General features: G+C 40.8%; 1 protein-coding gene across 2 annotated transcripts in view; it reads left to right on the forward strand.

Annotated features, from left to right (window-relative positions):
- Positions 1–20,918, forward strand: part of TOP2B (DNA topoisomerase II beta) — a 94,354-nt gene that overhangs the window by 8,306 nt on the left and 65,130 nt on the right. For both annotated transcript variants that reach the window (XM_075827188.1, XM_075827186.1), the window contains exons 2-6: positions 4,487–4,663; positions 7,431–7,521; positions 16,466–16,529; positions 18,948–19,093; positions 19,862–19,959. In XM_075827188.1, the coding sequence (XP_075683303.1) occupies positions 4,487–4,663; positions 7,431–7,521; positions 16,466–16,529; positions 18,948–19,093; positions 19,862–19,959 (576 nt within the window). The remainder of the gene's footprint in view (positions 1–4,486; positions 4,664–7,430; positions 7,522–16,465; positions 16,530–18,947; positions 19,094–19,861; positions 19,960–20,918) is intronic.

Consider the following 20,918-nt stretch of genomic DNA (forward strand, 5'->3'; position numbering starts at 1 on the left):
AATTGTGTACAGTACATGACTTTGCTGTGTGTAAGGTCGACAGCTCTTTCTAATGACTCTACACGGGGCTAAAAGAGTGTGTTATTGAATGGGGGTGGGCTCCATGAAATCCATATGTCCTTTTTTTAGGCATTTTAATGGGTTGTCCTGAGTAGACCACGTTCACATGTTGTGTATTTATCTCCTTTGGTTGGAACATTTATTGGACTTGCTTTCAAACTTTTGTTATCCCCATATTTTGAAATGCCCATTTCCTTTGTGCCATCCCTCAGCCAACCACGACCAGTCTGGTGTATTGTGCTAGTACATTTTTCTGTTATGGCAATGATTCCATACATGGGGTAAATGTTTGCATTGTGTTTAGGCTGATTGTGAATTGCATGGGGGATTGCATGCATTGTGCTTTCCTTATTGAACCTAATGACAGAAAAATTGCGTATCCAAATTGGCATTTTGTGCAGTAGCTTAGGTGTAAGCTTGTTTACTTGGTGGTGGGCTCCACCTAGATCCAACATAGAAGTCCAAGATGCAAGAAACGTGCAGATTTCCACTTGCCGGAAGCGATTTGTTTTGTCATGTGCTTTGAATCGAGTCGACTGCTCTATTGATTCCGCCCAAAAAATGGAAACCTTATGGAACGGAGACAGACATAAACCATTTTCAACGGAAGCATTACCATTGAAATCAATGGTAATGCAAATGGAAGCTATGGTTTCAGTTTGCCTTTCCGTTGATGGGTTTCTCTGACGGAAAGGTCTGATGGAACCCATTAACGGAACCGAACGCTGATGTGAACAGACCCTTAGGGTATGTTCACACGGCCAAATTTCAGACGTATACGAGGCGTATTATGCCTCGTTTTACGTCTGAAAATACGGCTCCAATACGTCGGCAAACATCTGCCCATTCATTTGAATGGGTTTGCCGACGTACTGTGCAGACGACCTGTTATTTACGCGTCGTCGTTTGACAGCTGTCAAACGACGAAGCGTAAAAATACAGCCTCGTCAAAAGAAGTGCAGGACACTTCTTTGGACGTTTTTGGAGCTGTTTTCTCATAGACTCCAATGAAAACAGCTCCAAAAACGGACGTAAAAAACGCCGCGAAAAATGTGAGTTGGTAAAAAAACGTCTGAAAAGCAGGGTCTGTTTTCCCTTGAAAACAGCTCTGGATTTTCAGACGTTTTTGTTGACTACGTGTGAACATACCCTAAGACGGCTGATGTTTATGGCAATTCTTGCAATTTGTATGTAGTTTTGTTACCACTTTTTTCAAGAAAACAATCCAAAATTGGTCTGACTTTATATAGAAATAAGCACGTAACAATTGTATTTTTTTTTTCTCTTTGCAAAAAATATTTCCTTTTATCAAAAAATTAGTGTCAAGTGGATCACATTCAGAGAATAAATATAAAGTAAATATCACCCAGCATGTTAAAGTCCGTAATATATCCATAAGGATTGTATGGTTTGTTTGCAGAGACTTCACGTGTAGGATAGATTGGCGTTGCACTACACCTGGCGCAACGTTTGGGGTTTTGCCTCCTTAATCAAGCTGCTGCTCCATTCAAAATCTAAGGGAATGATAGAAAAAGGCGTGTACAGCGCTTGGCAGTTTGTCAGTCCCATAGACTTTGAATGGAGCAGCAACGCGAATGCTCAACCGCCGATCCGTTCAAGCAGCTCCTCACTGCAGGGGGTGCAATGAGGAGCATCTGGGGGTCCGAAACCCCCGTTTTCCAGATCGGTGGCGGTCCCAGACATCAGAAAATTATCACCTGTCCTGTGAATAGGTGATTATTTTTGATTCTGGGAAAAACCCCTTTTAAAGAAATTTCAGTAGTTAAAATTTAAAGTAGGATTAACCAGCAGCAGAACTCCCCTCCCTAAACTATCTTAAAGAGGCTCTGTCACCACATTATAAGTGCTCTATCTCCTACATAATCTGATCGGCGCTGTAATGTAAATTACAGCAGTATTTTTTTATTTAGAAAAACGATCATTTTTGACGGAGTTACGACCTATTTTAGCTTTATGCTAATGACTTTCCTAATGCCCAACTGGGCGTGTTTTACTTTTTGACCAAGTGGACTTTGTGGAGAGAAGTGTATGATGCTGACCAATCAGTGACCAATCAGCGTCATACACTTTTCTCCATTCATTTACACAGCACATAGTGATCTTGCTAGATCACTATGTGCAGCCACATACGCCCACATTAACGTTACTCAAGTTACTTGAGTACTAAGATAGGCTACTTATAATGTGGTGACAGAGCCTCTTTTAAGTCTTTGAAATGGTAGCTAAAAAAAACCTCTTTCCTTCTTCTTGCACTTTTTCCCTGTCTGTATCCTGTATACAGAAAATCTGTATCTTGCGCTGAGACCTGAATCTGGCAGCGAGTCCTGTGTGGTTACCGATCACCTCTAAGTTCATAACTTAGATGTGATTGATAACAGGTGGATCCTGTTGTCCCACGTAGGACCCGCTGTCACTGAACCTGTCAGTGCCGCTGATCTGACAAATACAGGATACAAAGCAGCTGTATCTCAAAAAGTAAAGATTATTTTTTATAAAGTATTTAGAAAGATGCACCAAACACACACATGGACATTTTTATTTAAAAAATAAAGATTTCAAAGGTATAGCCTTTAAAGATAAGTAAATGGCCTATGTGAGTAATCAGTAAGTTGATGACCCGTTAGCCTGGAACCTATTAGCAATGTATTAATTTTGTTATTTTTGATTATTGTATTCGTTAGAAGTAAATGTGGCAGCAGACCATATCTTATTGTTTGCAGTAGGTAACAAACACAGCCTCGCCTGTCCCAGTAGATCAAAACATTCATATACATTAGTGCCAATGAGAATGTAGCTGGGAACAGTGAGCCGTCACAATGAGAATAATGGGCGAACCAGGAAAATAATTGCAATTAACTGTTCTGTGCTTTGTTTTCCCACTTTTACTTTTCTTTTTAGAAATATAAATCACAGTAGCGTGAGGAGGACGATGCTTTCATTGTGTAAAATATTAAACAATCTGTATTGGAGGGTAATCTGGCAGGCATCTAAAGGTTCTTTTACAATGGCCAATATGGGCCCTGAAAACAAGTGCCGATCAAGGAGACCGCTCATTGATATCACCGCTCCTGTTCGCCCCTTTTGCAAGGAGCAATGATTGGCTATGTTTGGGAACAAACGATCGTTACGATCGCTAGTCCCCATACGTCTTCATCATGTCAGCAGCACATCTCCTTGTTTACACAGGGAGATGTGCTGCTGACGGCGATAATATTTAGTGCTGCATAAACTATACGATCAGTCGGTGAATGAGCGTTTGGTCGTTCGTCGGCTGATCGTTGCCCATAAGAAAGGCTAGTGGGGGAAATCGGCCAACTTGAGGGGTGTTTCAGAAATTTAAGGGGCCGCAGGAAATGTTCTAAAATAAAGACAAAACATTACACACCTGTCAAATCCGCCACTTCTCCGGTGGTCCCTGACGTTCTTTGTTTATTATTCTGGGGCAAAGACACCTACATCCCCGTGACCACTGCAGCCAATCACTAGCCTACCAGTGTTGTGCCGTACATGCTACCATCACTGCTGAGTCCAGTGATTGGCAACAATGGTCAGGTGGACGTAAGGCACGTCATTGCGCCAGCAAAAAAAAAAAAGATCGGCGGGGACCACTGACGCCTGAAGCGACGGGATTTAAAAGGTTTTGTTCTATTTATTTTTTGTTGTCTAACCTTTCCTGCAGCTTGTTTCATTTCTAAAACGCTCAGGAAACCCTTTTATAAGGGTCAGCTAACATAGTTTTTTGACGTGGAAACCACAACTGAATTAGCGCCAAAAAACTTCTAAAATCGCACCCCATTGATTTCAATAGTAGGCAGAGGGTTGTTGTTTTTTCCTGAGTGGTTTTTGGACACTTGTGGGGAAAAAATGCGGCTCCCATCTGCCTCTGACCTCCCTTTTAAATCAATGGGCAGAAAAAACCTGCAGCGTTAGTTTCTGAGCGCTTTTTGCCGCATTTTTTGCCCATGGTCCTTGCATTAGCTAGAAGGCCGCAGGCAAAAAGAGCAGGGAAAAAAAAGCGTTAAAACAATGCTGGCAGTTCAAAATCTGCAGGAATTTTAAGGCTTTTTTTTTTTTTTTTTTCAATACAAAAAATTCAGTGTGAACTACCCCTAAAGGGGTTATCTGGGACTTTTAAAAAAAATCCTTACTTTTGTAGGTAATGCCATAAATGATTACACCATTAGGTACTCACCCCTAAAATGCAGCATCCCTGTTCCATGCTGTTCAGCTCCCGTAAGGTCCTGCTGAACGGATGAATGGCACATGACTACGACAGGAGCTTTTGGGACCATAGCATCGGGGAATTGGCGTGCTTCACTGGAGGGGAGGGTCATTTTCAGGGGTGAGTGAAAAAAAAAGTAAAAAAAAAAGTGTGGCTTCATATGTTTTCACATTTTGCTCACAGACCTTGTTTGATAACAAGAATAATGCAGCCGTTAAAGAAGAAAAGGAAAGCAACAGCAATAACAAGAATGACTCCAAGAAGATGTCTGTAGAGAGGGTTTACCAGAAGAAGACGCAGCTTGAGCACATCCTTCTGCGCCCTGATACATACATCGGATCTGTGGAGCCTGTCACACAGGTGAATTATATATACATTTTAAATAAACCTTTGAAACTATGCAATTAAACGGGTTTGTGGCGGCAGCAGTTTTAAACTGGAGAATTTTTTAATCATGTTGATTTAAACACCCTCATATAGGTTTGGTGGTCTTTTAAAGTCTTATTTTATTACTGTAAGCTTTTTATAGAGCGGTTAACCCCATGTTTTGAAGAATATTTCTCCCTAACATCAGAATGACTAGTAAGTATAGGCTCTTGGATCTTGTCAAGTTGTTGAAGGCTATGAAAACTTTTGATTCCATTTTTTTATGTAATGTATGTATTTTGTGAAAATAAGCATTTTTTTTAAATATACTCTTATTAAAAATGTTGTTTTGTTTCTGTTCTGCACCTTCTATGTATCCACTGTACATAGAAGCTGTCGAACGCCGGTGGCAGCCGAATCAGTCAGTGATCTGGATTTCCAGTATTCGGGTTAGATGAGGTGTCAGAGACACACGAGCTGCTGTCAGTCAAACAGTCAAACCAGCTCACTGACTGATTCGGCTGACAGCGGCATTCTGCAACTTCTCTGTATAGTTTCAATAGCCAGAAAACATTTGAATTAGCTGTTCCTTAATTAGATCAGGAAAGCGCCTTAAAGAGAACCTTTCACCTCCCCCATACATGTGCAGCATGTAATGGGGAGCGCTGCACAAACCCTGGGGCATTTTTAAAAAAAAATTCTACCTCCCTACGTTATTTAGATATCGGTGCCGTTATATTTGGCGCCCGATATTTAAATAAGCCACTGAACAGTCAACGGGGCGTGTACTGTCAAGGGGACGTGTTACTATGGCTGTGACACTGTGTCCAATCAGATATGGACAGTGTCACGCAAAAGCGAGGAGAGCGAGTGCGCGCACGCTCTCTCACTCTTCAGCTTTGAAGATCAGTCTTCTGCCGAGCTGGCAAGTGGGCGTGTTACTGCTACGGACAGCGTTAAAAGAGCTGGGGAGCGCTTACCTTGTCTGTAGCAGAGACACGCCCCCTTGCTAGTTCGGCAGAAGACTGATCTTTAAGGGTATGTTCACACATGTTTCAGCCTGAAAACATCCCCGTAATTTCAGCCGTAACGGCATGTGCAGGCGCTAGAACGCCGCGTCAATTACGGACGTAATTGGCACTGCTATTCATTGGAGTCAATGAATAACGGCTCCAATTACGTCCAAAGAAGTGACAAGTCACTTCTTTGACGCGGGTGTCTATTTACGCCCCGTCATTTGACAGCGGCGCGTAAATTACGCCTCGTGTGAACAGACAAACGTCTGCCCATTGCTTTCAATGGGCAGATGTTTGTCAGCGCTATTGAGGCGCTATTTTCAGACGTAATTCGGGGCAAAAACGCCAGAATTACGTCCGTAAATAGGCTGTGTGAACATACCCTTAAGCTGAAGAGTGAGAGAGTCTCTCTCTCTCTCTGTCTCTCTCTGTCTTTCTCTCTGTTTAGGTACTGCCTCTAGGTGTCTCCCTTCATCTGCTGTTCACCCCCTGTTGTCAAGGAAACTCTGTCCCTGGTTACAGAGCAGATTTTGGCAGCTGAAGGTGGGCGTGTATCTCTTACAGCCTGCCTATACAAGTCTAAAGAGGAAGGAAGAAGGTGGAGGGAGCAGAGAATGAGTGAGACAGACATGCTGAACATACAAGTCTATGGCGATGAAAGGGCGGAGCGCAGTGAGAAACACACAGACACTGCTGCAGCAGCTATGTCATCCCAGTGCTGGGTTCTCAGCTACACTGCTCATTACTGTTGTATAATCTCCTCCATACTGCTGCAGCTATTATATATGTGATAGAGGGTAGCAGGATTCTCCCCCTCTCTGTGTGCAGTATATAGAAGACCTGATAGCCGCTCGGCCCACTAGCTCATAGGCAACTGAGAATTCGCGATAGAGCTTGCAGAGGGAAAAAGTGCTAAAAAAAATTAGACATAAGTCATATAATAGCCAGAAATAATGTTATTCCTCATGTACACACATATGACCGCTTATTCTGAAAAGTTAGGTATGCTTTAACCCCTTCCCGACATCCGCCATATATATACGGCGCACATCGGATGGGGGAGGGGTATGGAACGGGCTGAGCCCGCTCCATAGAACGAGCGTTTCAGCCGTTTGTTACAGCCGACACTTCCGGGTAACACGCAGGATGGCGTTATTTAAATTATTAAAAACGGGGGGTGACCCCCTGTAACGTTCCAGCGTAAAACATTTAAAAAAAAAAAACACACAAATTTGGTATCGCTGTAATCGTATTGACTTGCAGAATACAGTTAACATGCCATTTTTACAGCACGGTGCACGCCGTAAAAACAAAACCACCCAAGATTGAGGATTCTCTGTTTTTTTTCCTATCCCACATCACAAATATTTTTTCCCCAGTTTCCCGCTACATTATATGGTATAATAAATGGTGCTGTGAAAATCTACAACTCGTCCCACAAAAAACAAGCCCTCATACGGCAATACTGATGGAAAAAGAAAACTTACGGCTTTTGGAAGGTGGGGAGGAAAAAAATGAAAGTAAAAATACGAAAAATGGCTGCGGCGGAAAGGGGTTAAAATCAATCTGTATCACATTAAAAGTCTAGGTGTAGTCCTGGCCCTAAAGCCTCGTAGAAGAATTTGAACCGTCCATTGAGCACTCTGACAATGTTATAAACCATTGTAATCTGTACAATATGTTATTCCATGAATAAAGTGATGCTCTCATTATTTGGTTTTAATATTATCCAATTCTATATTTAGGCGATGTGGGTTTATGATGAAGATACTGGGATGAATTGCCGGGACATTACTTATGTACCAGGATTATATAAAATATTTGATGAAATTCTGGGTGAGTTGTGTATATGTACATTTATTGTAGCGCTCATATATAATGTCACAGTTTGTAATGATAATAACATAAAGGTGATATTGCTGTGGTTTCATTTATTTAGTAAAATCTATTTTCATCAGCTTGCCCGCTGGCCGGGGGCTGATATTTGCTCTCCCGAGTACGGTCTTATTTGCCATTGTAAACTGCTCATTTTGTAAATAGGTGACACTTGTGCTATTTAGGCATGTGCAGAAATGAACCTCCTTGTAGACTTTCCTATGGGTGGTAATGGCAGCTCCCAATTAACACAGGAAATACTAGTAACCACATAACTAGTAATCTTACTTCTGGGCTGTTAGTATACTATAATATGAGAAGTACTATCTACATTTACTATGATAGTCACGTTTTGTGTAAATGTACCCTCCTTCTACTCGTGTAATACTGTTTAAAAGCACCACATTTAACGATTAAACAGTTTATTCGGGGCTTTTAAGACTTAAGACTTTTCTAGGGCCGGTAATGGTATAAAATCTATCCGGTACGCACCCCAAAAATGCCACCGCTACACGCAGTGGCCATTCCCCTTTCTCCGGTCCCAGAAGCTGCTGCATCGATAACGTGCCGGTGCAGACAATCACTGGCCTCCGTGTTCATGTGCCTTGCTGAGGCCGGTGATTGACTGCAGTAGCCATGACTGCTACAGGGGATTCCAAGAGAGACTGTGTTGAAACAATAGGGTGGAGGGGGCATTTTTTAAGGGGTGGGCACCAGACCGTTTATTCTATAGAATTCTCTGCCCTAAATCCAAACACAATGTCAGCCGCACAGCCTTGTTAATCGTATGTAGGTGCCAGCCTGCCCAGGTCATGGCTAACAGACCTGCTGTAGTAAGGTCTCACTTGAAAAAGGCTCCTGTGTTGAGCTGAAATGTCGTGTTTTGTATGGACCAATAAAGCACCTTTTTCTACCTTGCTTATACCTTGGAGGGCTGCCTGATTTTTGGACCATATATATATATATATATATATATATATATATATATATATATTAGTATTAACACTTTACTTCATATTCATATAAAATGCAATATGAAATTCACATATTATTTATAACTGACACAAAAAAAAACATCATTTCTTAGGGCCTGTTGGGGGCTACTTTAGGTGCTTCCCTCACAGATCCAGACAAATTTCTGGAATCAATAGTGCAGCATACTGCACTATTGTTTTTGGTAAAACCACAGACACCCTGACGGAAACCAGTCAGAACCCATTAAAGTCAATGGTGTCCGTAGTACAACAGAACCAGCGCTTCCGGTATTTTTGTTTCTTCTGCTCCTCTGATGGAGCAGAACAACGAAAACGCCAACACAGGTGTGAACCCGGCCTTATTGTTTGCTATTCCTCCATATATCTTACCATTTTAGCGTATATCACTGAAAGAGTAGTCCTTTCCATACACTTATACCTTACAATCCCCTTTCTTTATAGTTTAGATCTCTCGATTTATATCCCTCACTCTGGCAAAACAATGTGTAAACAAATCCCTTGTGATCTCCTCTTACAATCATGTGACAAATACTAACCTATCACAAGCCTTGATATACAGTACAATCTCCCTACATAACCCTAACTTTCAAAGTCTATCCCTAGTATAACAGCAAGTGGCATATATACTCATGCAACCCCATCCAGTGATTCTATTACTATCTTACATAAATTATTTAACCCCTTCGCGCACCTGGGCGTAAATGCACATCCAGGTGAGCAGTAGCTTCGCGCACCTGGGCCTGCAGTTACATCTGCGTTTTAACCGTTAACCACAGCGCGGCGCTACACCGCAGCGGCGGTTAACTGCAGGGTGTCCACCCTGCTCTCCGTGTTGCTGATCAGCGGCTCATCTCTGCGGATTTCGGCAATTAACCCCTTAGATGCGGTGGTCGATTGCGATCGCCGCATTTAAGAGGTTTAGAGCAGATCGGCAGCCCCCACAGCAACCGGAGGCCAGACAAAGGCCTCCAGGCTGCCATGTACAGAAGCCTGTGAGGACCAGCCGGAGGCTGGTCCTCATAGGCTTCCTGTCAGAGTGACTGTCGCGTCACAATGACAGCGATCAGCACTGCAAGTCTTTGTGGGACAATTTTTTAAAAAAAAAAGAGGTAGTAAAAATGTTTTAAAAAAAGTGTAAATATAAAAATTATAAGTTACATAAACAAAAAATGCTTTTTTTCCTATAAGAAGTCTTTTATTATAGGGAAAAAATGAACACATTAAAAAAAAAGTACACATATTTGGTATCACCGCGTTCGTAATGACCCAAACTATAAAACTGTTATCTTTCCCGCACGGTGAACACCGCAAAAAAAATAAGTTAAAAAAAACAGTGCTAGACACTTTTTTTTTTGTCACCACCCCTACCAAAATATAGAATAAAAAGTGATCAAAAAGTCGGATATACCCTGAAATAGTACCAATAAAAACTACAACCTGTCCCGCAAAAAACAAGCCCTTACACTGCTTTTTTTGACTGAAAAATAAAAAAGTTATGGCTCAGAATATGGTGACACAAAAAATTATTTCTTTTTTTTTTTTTATAAATAAGTGATTTTACTGCGCAAACGCTGCAAAACATAAAAAAACCGATATACATATGGTATCGCTGTAATCGTATCGACCTGCAGAATAAAGTAAAACTGTCATTTATAGCCCAGGGTGAACGCCGTAAAAAAAAAAAAAAGAATAGAAAACGTCAGAATTCCTGGTTTTTGGTCACTTTGCTTGCCAAAAAATGTAATAAAAAGTGATCAAAAATCGCATGTACCCCATTATGGTACCAATGAAAACTACAGATTGTCCCGCAACAAATAAGCCCTCACACAGCTCCGGTGATAACAAAAATAGAGAAGTTCTGGCTCTCAGAAGATGGTGATGCAAAAAGTGTAGAGTGTTCCAAAAGCAGATAAGATTGGGCAGCTTTTATCAGTGCGACACTGGCCACACATCTGCGGATTATTATTTATTTACCCCATTATTATACCCTCTTATTAAAGAGGCTCTGTCACCAGATTTTCAAACCCCTATCTCCTATTGCAGCAGATAGGCGCTGCAATGTAAATAACAGTAACGTTGTTTGTTTTTGTTTTTTTTTTTAAACGAGCATTTTTGGCCAAGTTCTGAGCATTTTTATATTTATGCAAATGAGCCTTTCTTATGTCCAACTGGGCGTGTATTGTGTGTGTACATCTGGGCGTTTTTACTTGTTTTACTAGCTGGGCGTTGTGAATAGAAGTGTATGATGCTGACGAATCAGCATCATCCACTTCTCTACGTTACCACCCAGCTTCTGGCAGTTCAGACACACAGCGTGTCCTCGCGAGATCACGCTGTGACGTCACTCACTTCCTCCCACAGGAACTTCATCGCGTCAGATGAGCGAGGACACGCTGTGTGTCTGCACTGCCAGAAGCTGGGTGGTAACGAAGAGACGTGGATGATGCTGATTCGTCAGCATCATACACTTCAATTCACAACGCCCAACTAGTAAAACAAGTAAAAACGCCCAGATGTAACGAACACAATACACGCCCAGTTGGACATAACTTTAAACACGCCCAGTTGTACATAAGAAAGGCTCATTTGCATAAATATAAAAATGATCATAACTTGGCCAAAAATGCTCGTTTTTGAAAAAAAACAACGTTACTGTAATCTACATTGCAGCGCCGATCTGCTGCAATACGAGATAGGTGTTTGAAAATCTGGTGACAGAGCCTCTTTAAGCCCTGATGTACTCAGATTACATATGCCCCCACATTATAAACTGAAATACCAGCAAAACACCAAACAGAACTATTACCAAGCAAAATCTGCGCTCAGTCAAATGCCGTTCCCTCCCTTCTGAGCCCTACAGCGTGCCCAAACATCAGTTTACATCCACAGATGTGGCATCGCCATACCCGCGAGAACCCGGTTAATATTTTATGGGGTATTTGTCTTCAGTCACACAAACTGGGCATAACGTAGAGTGCACTAAAATGGCTTATAAGTGGAAAGTTGTAATTTTCAATCTGCACCATCTGCTGCGCATTAACTCCTTCGCACACCGCGACTTAATAGCATGTCGTGGTGTGGGGGGTGATGTATGGAGCGGACTCACGTCCTGAGACCCGGGACTAACTGACAGGAACAGCAATCGCGCTGTTACATGAGCCTGTAAAAATGATAATATACTGCAATACGTTAGTCCTTTTGTGTGTTGTACCAGCTATCTACTGATTGCAGGTTCAAATCCCCTAGGGGGACTAATAAAATGTGTAAAAACAAAAGTAAATGGTTATTATTAGTGAAACAAATTAAATAAATATTTGAAATCCAAAGAAAAAAAACTCTTCCCCATTTTTTTTTTCTCTAAAGTAATGTAAAAAAAATACACTAAATTGGTATCGCTGTGTCTGTAAAATTCAAAACTATTACAGTACACCATTGTTTAACTCGCTTGGTGAACACCGTGAAAAAATAATTTAAAACTGCAAAATCTCAGTTATTTTGGTCACCTTGGCTCTACCAAAAAATGTAATAAGTGCTCAAAAAGTTGTATGTACCAAAAAAATTGTTCCAATAAAAACTACAGCTCGTCCCGCTCTCGCACCACTCAATCGAAATAAAAAAAGTTATGCCTCTCGGCTATACGGTGAAACAAAACATTTATTTTATTTTTTCCGCAAATCGTTGCTACTTTGTAAAAAATTTTAGAAATATAAAAAAAACTATATCAATTTGGTATCACCGTATTGAGTTGCAGAAAAAATGTAAGGTGTCGTTTTTACTGCACGGTGAAAGGAGTAAAAACAAAACCCAAAAAACAAAGGAGGAACGCAGTTTTATTCAATTTCAGCCTGCATCGAATTTTATTTTCAGTTTCCCAGTATATTAAATAATACTTTAAATGGTGTCAATTGAAACCAACTCCTCCCGCAAGAAAAAAGCCCTCACACCACTCTACTGACGTAAAAATAAATAAGTTATGGCTCTTGGAAAGCGGGGAGGGAAAAACGAAAAAGAAAAAGCCAAAAATGGATCAGTCTGGAAAGGGTTAATTAATTTCGAATGAAAAAACATTTATGACCACATGTGTGGGGTATTGCCGTACTCAGGAGAAATTGCTTTACAAATGTTGGGGTGCTTTTTCCTCCTTTATCCTTTGTGAAAATGAAAAAATTCAACATTTTAGTGGAAATAATGTTGATATTCATTTTCACGGCCTATTTCTAATAAATTCTGCAAAAGACTTGTGGGGTCTAAATGCTCACTGTATTCCTAGATAGATCCCTTAAGGGGTGTAGTTTCCCAAATGGGGTCACTTTTGGGGGGTTTCCGCGGTTTTGGCCTCTCATGGGGCTTTGCAAATGCGACATTGCACTTAAAAACGATTCCAGCTAAATTTGAGCTCCAAAAGCCAAATAGCGCTCCTTCCCTTCTAAGTCCCGCTGTGTGTCCAAACAGCAGTTTATTACCACATATGGCGTATTTACCTAATCGGGAGAAATTGTTTTACAAATTGGAGTGCTTTGTCTCCTTTTATTCCTTGTAAAAATTTCTAAGTTTTTCCAGAATAAAAGTAGATTTTCATCTTCACAGACTGCCTTATTCACATGAGCGTATTTCACGTCCGTGTTAATAACTCACGTCACACGGACCTATGCAAGTCAATGGGGCCATTCAGACATTCCGTGTTTTTCACGCAGCGTGAAACTTACTGCATGTCCTATACTTTTGCGTTTTTTGCGCATCACGCACCCATTGAAGTCAATGGGTGCGTGAAAATGACGGACAGCACACGGACGCACATCTGTGTGCTGTGCGTGATTCACGCAACAGTTCATAAAGGAATGATTTTGAAAAAGAAAAGCACCTTCAGTTTATTATGCTGACGTGAAACGCGTGACATACACGCGTAAAAAACGCAGACACGCACATACACTGATGTCACACGGAACTGCAATGCAGGAAAACGCTGCGTTTATTACGAGCGCAAAACGGACACGTTCGTGTGAATAAGGCCTAATTCCAAAGAATTCAGCAGAACAACTGTGGGGTCAAAATGCTAACTTTATCCCTAGAAAAATTCCTTGAGGGGTGTAGTTTCCAAAATGGGGTCAATTTTGGGGGGTTTCCACTGTTTTGGTCCCTCCAGTGCATTGCAAACGCCACACGGCACTGAAAACTATTCCAGCAAAATTTGAAATCCAAACGGCGCTCCTTCTCTTCTGAGCCCTGCTGTGGGTCCCAACAGCAGTTTATTACCACATATGGGGCATTGCTGTAATCAGGAGAACTTGCTTTACAAATGTTGGGGTGTTTTTTTCTCATTTATTCCATCTAAAAATTTCTAAGGTTTTTTTTTTTTTTTCATAAAAAAAGTAGATTTTCATCTTCAAATACGAAATCAAATAAATTTAGCTAAAAAAACTGTGGGCTCAAAATGCTAACTATACTCCTAGATAAATTCCTTTAGGGGTTTAGTTTCCAAAATGGGGTCACTTTTGGGGGGGTTTTACTGTTTTGGCACCACAAGACCTCTTCAAACCTGACATATGGTGCCTAAAATATGTTCTAATAAAAAAAAAATGAGGCCCCAAAATCCACTAGGTGCTCCATTGCTTCTGAGGCCTGTATTTCAGTCCATTACCGCACTAGGGCCACGTGTGGGATATTTCTAAAAACTGCAGAATCTGGGCAATGAATATTGAGTTGCATTTCTTGGGTAAAACCTTCTGTGGTACAGAAAAAAATGTATTACAAATGAATTTTGGCCAAAAAAAATGACATTTTGTAAATTTCTCCTCTATTTTGCTTCAATTCCTGTGAAACTCCTAAAGGGTTAAAACACTTTCTGAATGCTGTTTTGAATACTTTGAGGGGGGGAAGTTATCAAAATGGGGTGATATTAAGAGGACTTTTGAAATATATAAGGCCATCAAAGCCACTTCAGAACTGAACTGGTCCCTGAAAAAATAGCCTTTGGAAATTTTCTTGAGAAATTGCTGCTAAAGTTCTAAGCCTTGTAACGTCCTAGAAAAATAAAAACTATACAAACAAAGTAGACATATGGGAAATGTAAACTAGTAACTATTTTGTGTGGTATTACTATCTGTATACATTTAAATTTAGAAAAATGCTCATTTTTGCAAATTTTCTCTAAATCTTGGTGTTTTTCACAAATAAATATTGAATTTATCGACCTAAATTTTTATTTTTTTCTGCTAACATAAAGTACAATATGTCACGAGAAAACAATCTCCGAATCACTTAGATAAGTAAAAGCATTCTAAAGTTATTTCCACATAAAGTAACATGTCAGATTTGGAAAAATTGGCTTCGTCCCGAAGGCCAAAACAGCCTCAGTCCTGAAGGGGTTAAGCTGAAAAGCAATGTTTACACCTGGCTGTAATGTGCCCAGCGTGTATATCCTATTCGCTTCCCTTTTGATTTATCATACTTACTATATCTGTAGCTTTCCAGTCATTTAACAACTTTCCCCCAAAATTGTAGCGCCTTATGTGATTTGTGGTGTACCCTACTAAAGTGTGACAACAGGCTTTTGGGGGAATTTATGAAGACTGGCATTTTTTGATACACCAGTCTTAAATTTAAGAACGGTAGAGTAAAATGCGCCTAATATACTGTATAAAGAGGCGCACGACTCTTAATACATTTAGGTGAATCTCTGGCCGTCTGTGAGCCAGAAGGTCAAATCTAGGTGCGCTAGAATTGCTTTAACAAATGCTATTTCTCTTGATGCCACCATAAACACGCACGCCCGGCAGAGGGATTGCATGAAACCCTGTTCAGGTCTACATTCTCCTGTGCTGGGAGCAATTCTGCAAATAGATATTTGAGACCAATGTGTTATTTACTATAATCACGACGCCATTTACTTAATATGTCTATGCCATAAAGCGAGACACTTGTAGACATTTTTCAGTATTACTGGAGTAACCAGTAGCACATCAGGTTTTAATGAGCATTATTTACTATTTACTGCTTTTTCATTTTCATGGTTGGCTTAAAGGAACAGTGTCACCACAAAAAAAATTTTCATGTCAGTTTAATGTTAGTGTTTTATTAAAAAAGTTTTTATTTATTTGTGTTACTTTTTTCTATTTTTTCACTTTTTCTTCCCTATGGGGGCTGCCATTTTTTTTTCCATTTCTGTATGTGTCGATTAACGACACATACAGACATGGAATACTGCAGCCAGTCCCATAGGGACTGCGAACGGGTCCCGTCCCATCCACTTCTGTGTACGCCGTCTGTGTGGGAACTGCGCATGCGCCGCTCCCACACAGTCCAATTTGAAATGCGCGCCGTCCGGCGCCATTTTCCGGTGGACCGGAAGTCGCGGCCGGACAGTAAGATTACTACTTCCGGCCGCGGCTTCCGGACTTGTGCACTTGGACCAGCGGCAGCGGACGGGCCGGAGGGAGCCGCGGCGGCAGGAGCAGGTAAGAGATTTCTATGTATGTTCGTGTTTGTGTGTGTTTACTACTGTATGTAAACCTACTACACTGTGTGTTTGCTCAAAAAATGGCGACACACAGTGTAGGAGGTTAGACCGTTCAATCCCCTCGTTTATCCCGGCACTAGCCAGGATAAAGGAGGGGGGGATTCTCAGAGCTCACTAGAGCGAGTGCTTTTTTCCCAATTTTGCAGCAAAAAGCAATGTGGTTGCTTTACCACATGCAATGCTGCAATTTTGGGAATAGCTCCATCTAGTGACCAGTGCTGGGAAATATTATAAATTAGAATCTAATTTATAATATTTCCTGACTCGTGAAAAAAATAAAAAAAATTTGAACAATGTTTAATCACCTACACACTAAATGTTTAATTAAAAAAAAAAAAACATGTTTTGCTGGCAACACATTCCCTTTAAAACTAATCTTCTTTTCATTTTACAGTCAATGCAGCCGACAATAAGCAGAGGGATAAAAACATGAGTTGCATTAAAATTTCTATAGATCCGTAAGTAAAAAAAACAAATATCTTCCTATTTTGTATAGTAATTAATGTTGTATTCAGCAGCGATGGTGTTTCATGGCCAAAAAAAGCTTGTCTGTGTACCCAGGGAAACCTTTTTGTTATTTTAAAATATTTCATGTGTTTTTTTTTTTTTTTTCTTAATTTTCATATTTACTTTTGTACACATAATGTTTGTCCTTAAATAATTAGAGCGATTTTACCCACAAATCAACAATAAATATTCTAATACATATTAGAATTAAAGTCCTTGAGTTGTCCTCTTTTCTGCAATCGTCAAATTATATTTAGCAATTTCTTATATTTGCTTATGAGGAAGCTGCATCGCTGCTTTTTAAAGTTTCACAAGGGTTGCTAGCCAGCTTTCCCAGTCTCCTGAATGGCAAATCTAACTAGTTATGTAGTAATTCACCCCTGATGCTGCAGAACTAGCCAAATTTTCTCTTCAGGATTTTACAAAAGCTGGGTAACCGTTCCCATACAATAATCTGCCTTTATTACATTGTTCACGTTTTTGTTTTTTTTATGTCCTAGTAAATCAACTGAATACAGGATGCTTAAAGAGCCTCTGTCACCACATTATAAGTGGCCACTATTGTACATGATGTGGTTGGCGCTGTAATGTATATTACAGCAGTGTTTTTTATTCAGAAAAACGATCATTTTATGACCTATATTAGCTTTATTCTAATGAGTTTCTCAAAGGACAACTGGGGCGTGTTTTACATTTTGACCAAGTGGGCATTGTGGAGAGAAGTGTATGACGCTGACCAATCAGTGACCAATCGGCATCATACACTTCTCTCCATTCATTTACTCTGCACATAGCGATATAGCTATATTGCTATGTGCAGCCACATAAACGCACTATAACGTTACTGCAGTGTCCTGACAATGAATATACATTACCTCCAGCCAGGACGTGATGTGTATTCAGAATCCTGTCACTTCTCTGCACTTCTCTGTGATTTACAGCATAGCAAGCATAGTCTCGCGAGATTACACTTTAAAGAGGCTCTGTCACCAGATTTTGCAGCCCCTATCTGCTATTGCAGCAGATAGGCGCTGCAATGTAGATTACAGTAACGTTTTTATTTTTAAAAAACGAGCATTTTTGGCCAAGTTATGACCATTTTCGTATTTATGCAAATGAGGCTTGCAAAAGTACAACTGGGCGTGTTGAAAAGTAAAAGTACAACTGGGCGTGTATTATGTGCGTACATCGGGGCGTGTTTACTACTATTACTAGCTGGGCGTTGTGTATAGAAGTGTCATCCACTTCTCTTCACAACGCCCAGCTTCTGGCAGTGCAGCACTGTGACGTCACTCACAGGTCCTGCATCGTGTCGGCACCAGAGGCTACACTTGATTCTGCAGCAGCATCAGCATTTGCAGGTAAGTAGCTACATCGACTTACCTGCAAACGCCGATGCTGCTGCAGAATCATCTGTAGCCTCTGGTGCCGACACGATGCAGGACCTGTGAGTGACGTCACAGTGCTGCACTGCCAGAAGCTGGGCGTTGTGAAGAGAAATGGATGACACTTCTATACACAACGCCCAGCTAGTAAAAGTAGTAAACACGCCCCGATGTACACACATAATACACGCCCACTTGGACTTTTACTTTTCAACACGCCCAGTTGGACTTTAGAAAGCCTCATTTGCATAAATACGAAAATGGTCATAACTTGGCCAAAAATGCTCGTTTTTTAAAAATAAAAACTTTACTGTAATCTACATTGCAGCGCCTATCTGCTGCAATAGCAGATAGGGGTTGCAAAATCTGGTGACAGAGCCTCTTTAAGCTGTCATTTACAGAGAGATCTCGCTGTGCTGTGCTGTGCTGTGCTGTAAATCACACAGACGCTACTGAAGTGGTCAGGAGAATGAATACACATGACGTCCTGGCTGGAGGTAATGTATATTCATTATCAGGACACTGCAGTAATGTTAGTGATTGTGTATGTGACTGCACATAGCGATATCGCTATCTGCAGAGTAAATGAATGGGGAGAAGTGTATGACGCTGATTGGTCAGCGTCATACACTTCTCTCCACAGCGCCCACTTGGCCAAAAAGTAAAACATGCCTAGTTGTCCATTGAGAAACTCATTAGCATAAAGCTAATATCGGTCATAACTCCGTCAAAAATGATCGTATTTCGAAATAAAAAACACTGCTGTAATCTACATCACAGCGCCAATCACATGTAAAATATAGGCCACTTATAATGTGGGGACAGAGCCTCTTTAAACCAGCACATATGGTGATAAATACATATTTTACATATATGCACGGGCTGATTTATAATCTTTTGTACATAAGAGTAATTCAAACAGTAAAAATAATTTTCTAAAAGTGAATATTCTCTAAAACCGTCTCATATTTTGGCTCTTGTCAGTGACTCCAATATCATTAGCATTTGGAACAATGGCAAAGGAATCCCAGTGGTAGAGCATAAAGTGGAGAAGGTCTATGTCCCTGCTCTGATATTTGGCCAGTTATTGACTTCTAGTAACTACGATGATGAGGAGAAAAAAGTGACAGGCAAGTTGTTTTTTGTTTTTTTTTGTTACCTAAAATTGGAACCGAAGACCCTCTGCGCACACAGCGGATTTGCTGCAGATTTTTTTTTTATCCAGATTTGTGGGTGGAAAATTAGTGGAAGACTGTTGTAGACATGAGATGTAAAAAATCTTAACCTCATGCTGCCGTTGTGTGAATCTTCAGCATGCTCATCCTGTTCTGGATGTTCACTTTAGATTTCACCTTTTCTGCCGTGTGGGAATCCTGCACACGCTACAGAATTATTTTCAGAAATCCATACACAGCGGAAACCACACCACCTGGATGAATGGGACGGATTTTCCGAGGTGTTGCTGCAGCAAAATCCACACTTGTTTCCTGCAGATTTTGCTGCGGATATCACCCCTTCTACATGAAAAAGGCTAAATTTTGCAGTGAACATCCAGGATAGAATGAGCACGCTGCAGATTTAAATACAATCTGCGTGTTGCTACCTGACGCTGTTCTCGTGTGGAAACTGCGTCAAGAAGTGACATGTCCCTTGTTTTTATTTTTAGCGACGCGCTTTTCAATTGCGCGTGCTGAAAACTTTCTGTGTGTGAACACAGCTTAAAGAGAGAATGAGTATAATTTAAAACTTTATACTACTATAAAAGTGGCGCGCTCCGCAGCACCTAGAAGCGGAAGTTTGTAAAGAGTGTTTAGCAATAGTAAACCGTTATTTGTATGATTTACAATTTCTTTTTTTAGGATTAAAGTATATAACTTTTTTTTTTTTCTTTCTTGCAGGAGGCCGTAATGGTTATGGTGCTAAACTTTGCAATATATTCAGTACAAAATTCACAGTGGAAACGGCCTGCAAAGAATACAAACACAGCTTTAAACAGGTATGACAAGTATAAACTGGTATGTAAAGTCCCTAGTTTCCTCACTTACAGGCTATGTACACTTTTTCTACTAAGCATTTTCTTATTGTTCATTTGCTTCCTAAATGCAAAATTAAGCAACGTTTAAATAGTCTTTATTAAAAATGTCTTGCCGTTTGGCTGCTGTAGAGTCTGTGTACCTCCTGTAGAGAACTGGCCTCCAGCAAATTCTAACTTAAATCCCTCACTGCTCCTGACAGCTGACTCAAATTCTCCCCCGCCCCTCTCTTCTCTGTGTTAGGCCTTATTTACACGAACGCTGCGTTTTTTGCGCGTTGCAGTTCCGTGTGTCATCAGTGTTTGCTGCGTGGCTGCGTGATTTTCACGCATATGCCATCCTTATGACACGCGGTTTTGATGTTTAGAAAAAGAAATGAAGGAAGTGCTTTTATTTTTTCCTTCATTTCTTGATCTACTGTTGCGCGAATCACGTGCGACACACGGAAGTGCTTCCGTGTTCTGCGAGTGATTTTCACGCACCCATTGACTTCAATGGGTGCGTGATGCGCGAAAAACGCCCAAGTATAGGACATGTCGTGAGTCTTACGCAGCGGACACGCTGCGTGAAAATCACAGAATATCTGAACGGCCCCATTGACCAGAGCCGTAGCTGGGTTCTCCTGCACCCGGGGCAAAGATTCAGATTGGCGCCCCCCAACTTATTTCCTGACATCTCCTTCCCCCTCGCCATGTTTGCTTTCTCTACCAATCAGTGAGGTGTAATTTTTTTTTAAATGTAACTCGAGTATAAAAGCATTTCTACATTTTACAAGCTTTGTAAATAGCGCCACACTCCCTCCCCCCCCCTTGTAAATAGTGCCACATTCCCCCCCTTTTAAATAGTGCCACATTCCCCCCCTTTTAAATAGTGCCACACTCCCCACCTTGTACTTAGCGCCACACTGTGAACAGAGCGGTAG

The sequence above is a fragment of the Rhinoderma darwinii genome, chromosome 5 (genome assembly GCF_050947455.1).
Source record: "Rhinoderma darwinii isolate aRhiDar2 chromosome 5, aRhiDar2.hap1, whole genome shotgun sequence".
Taxonomy (NCBI): domain Eukaryota; kingdom Metazoa; phylum Chordata; class Amphibia; order Anura; family Rhinodermatidae; genus Rhinoderma; species Rhinoderma darwinii.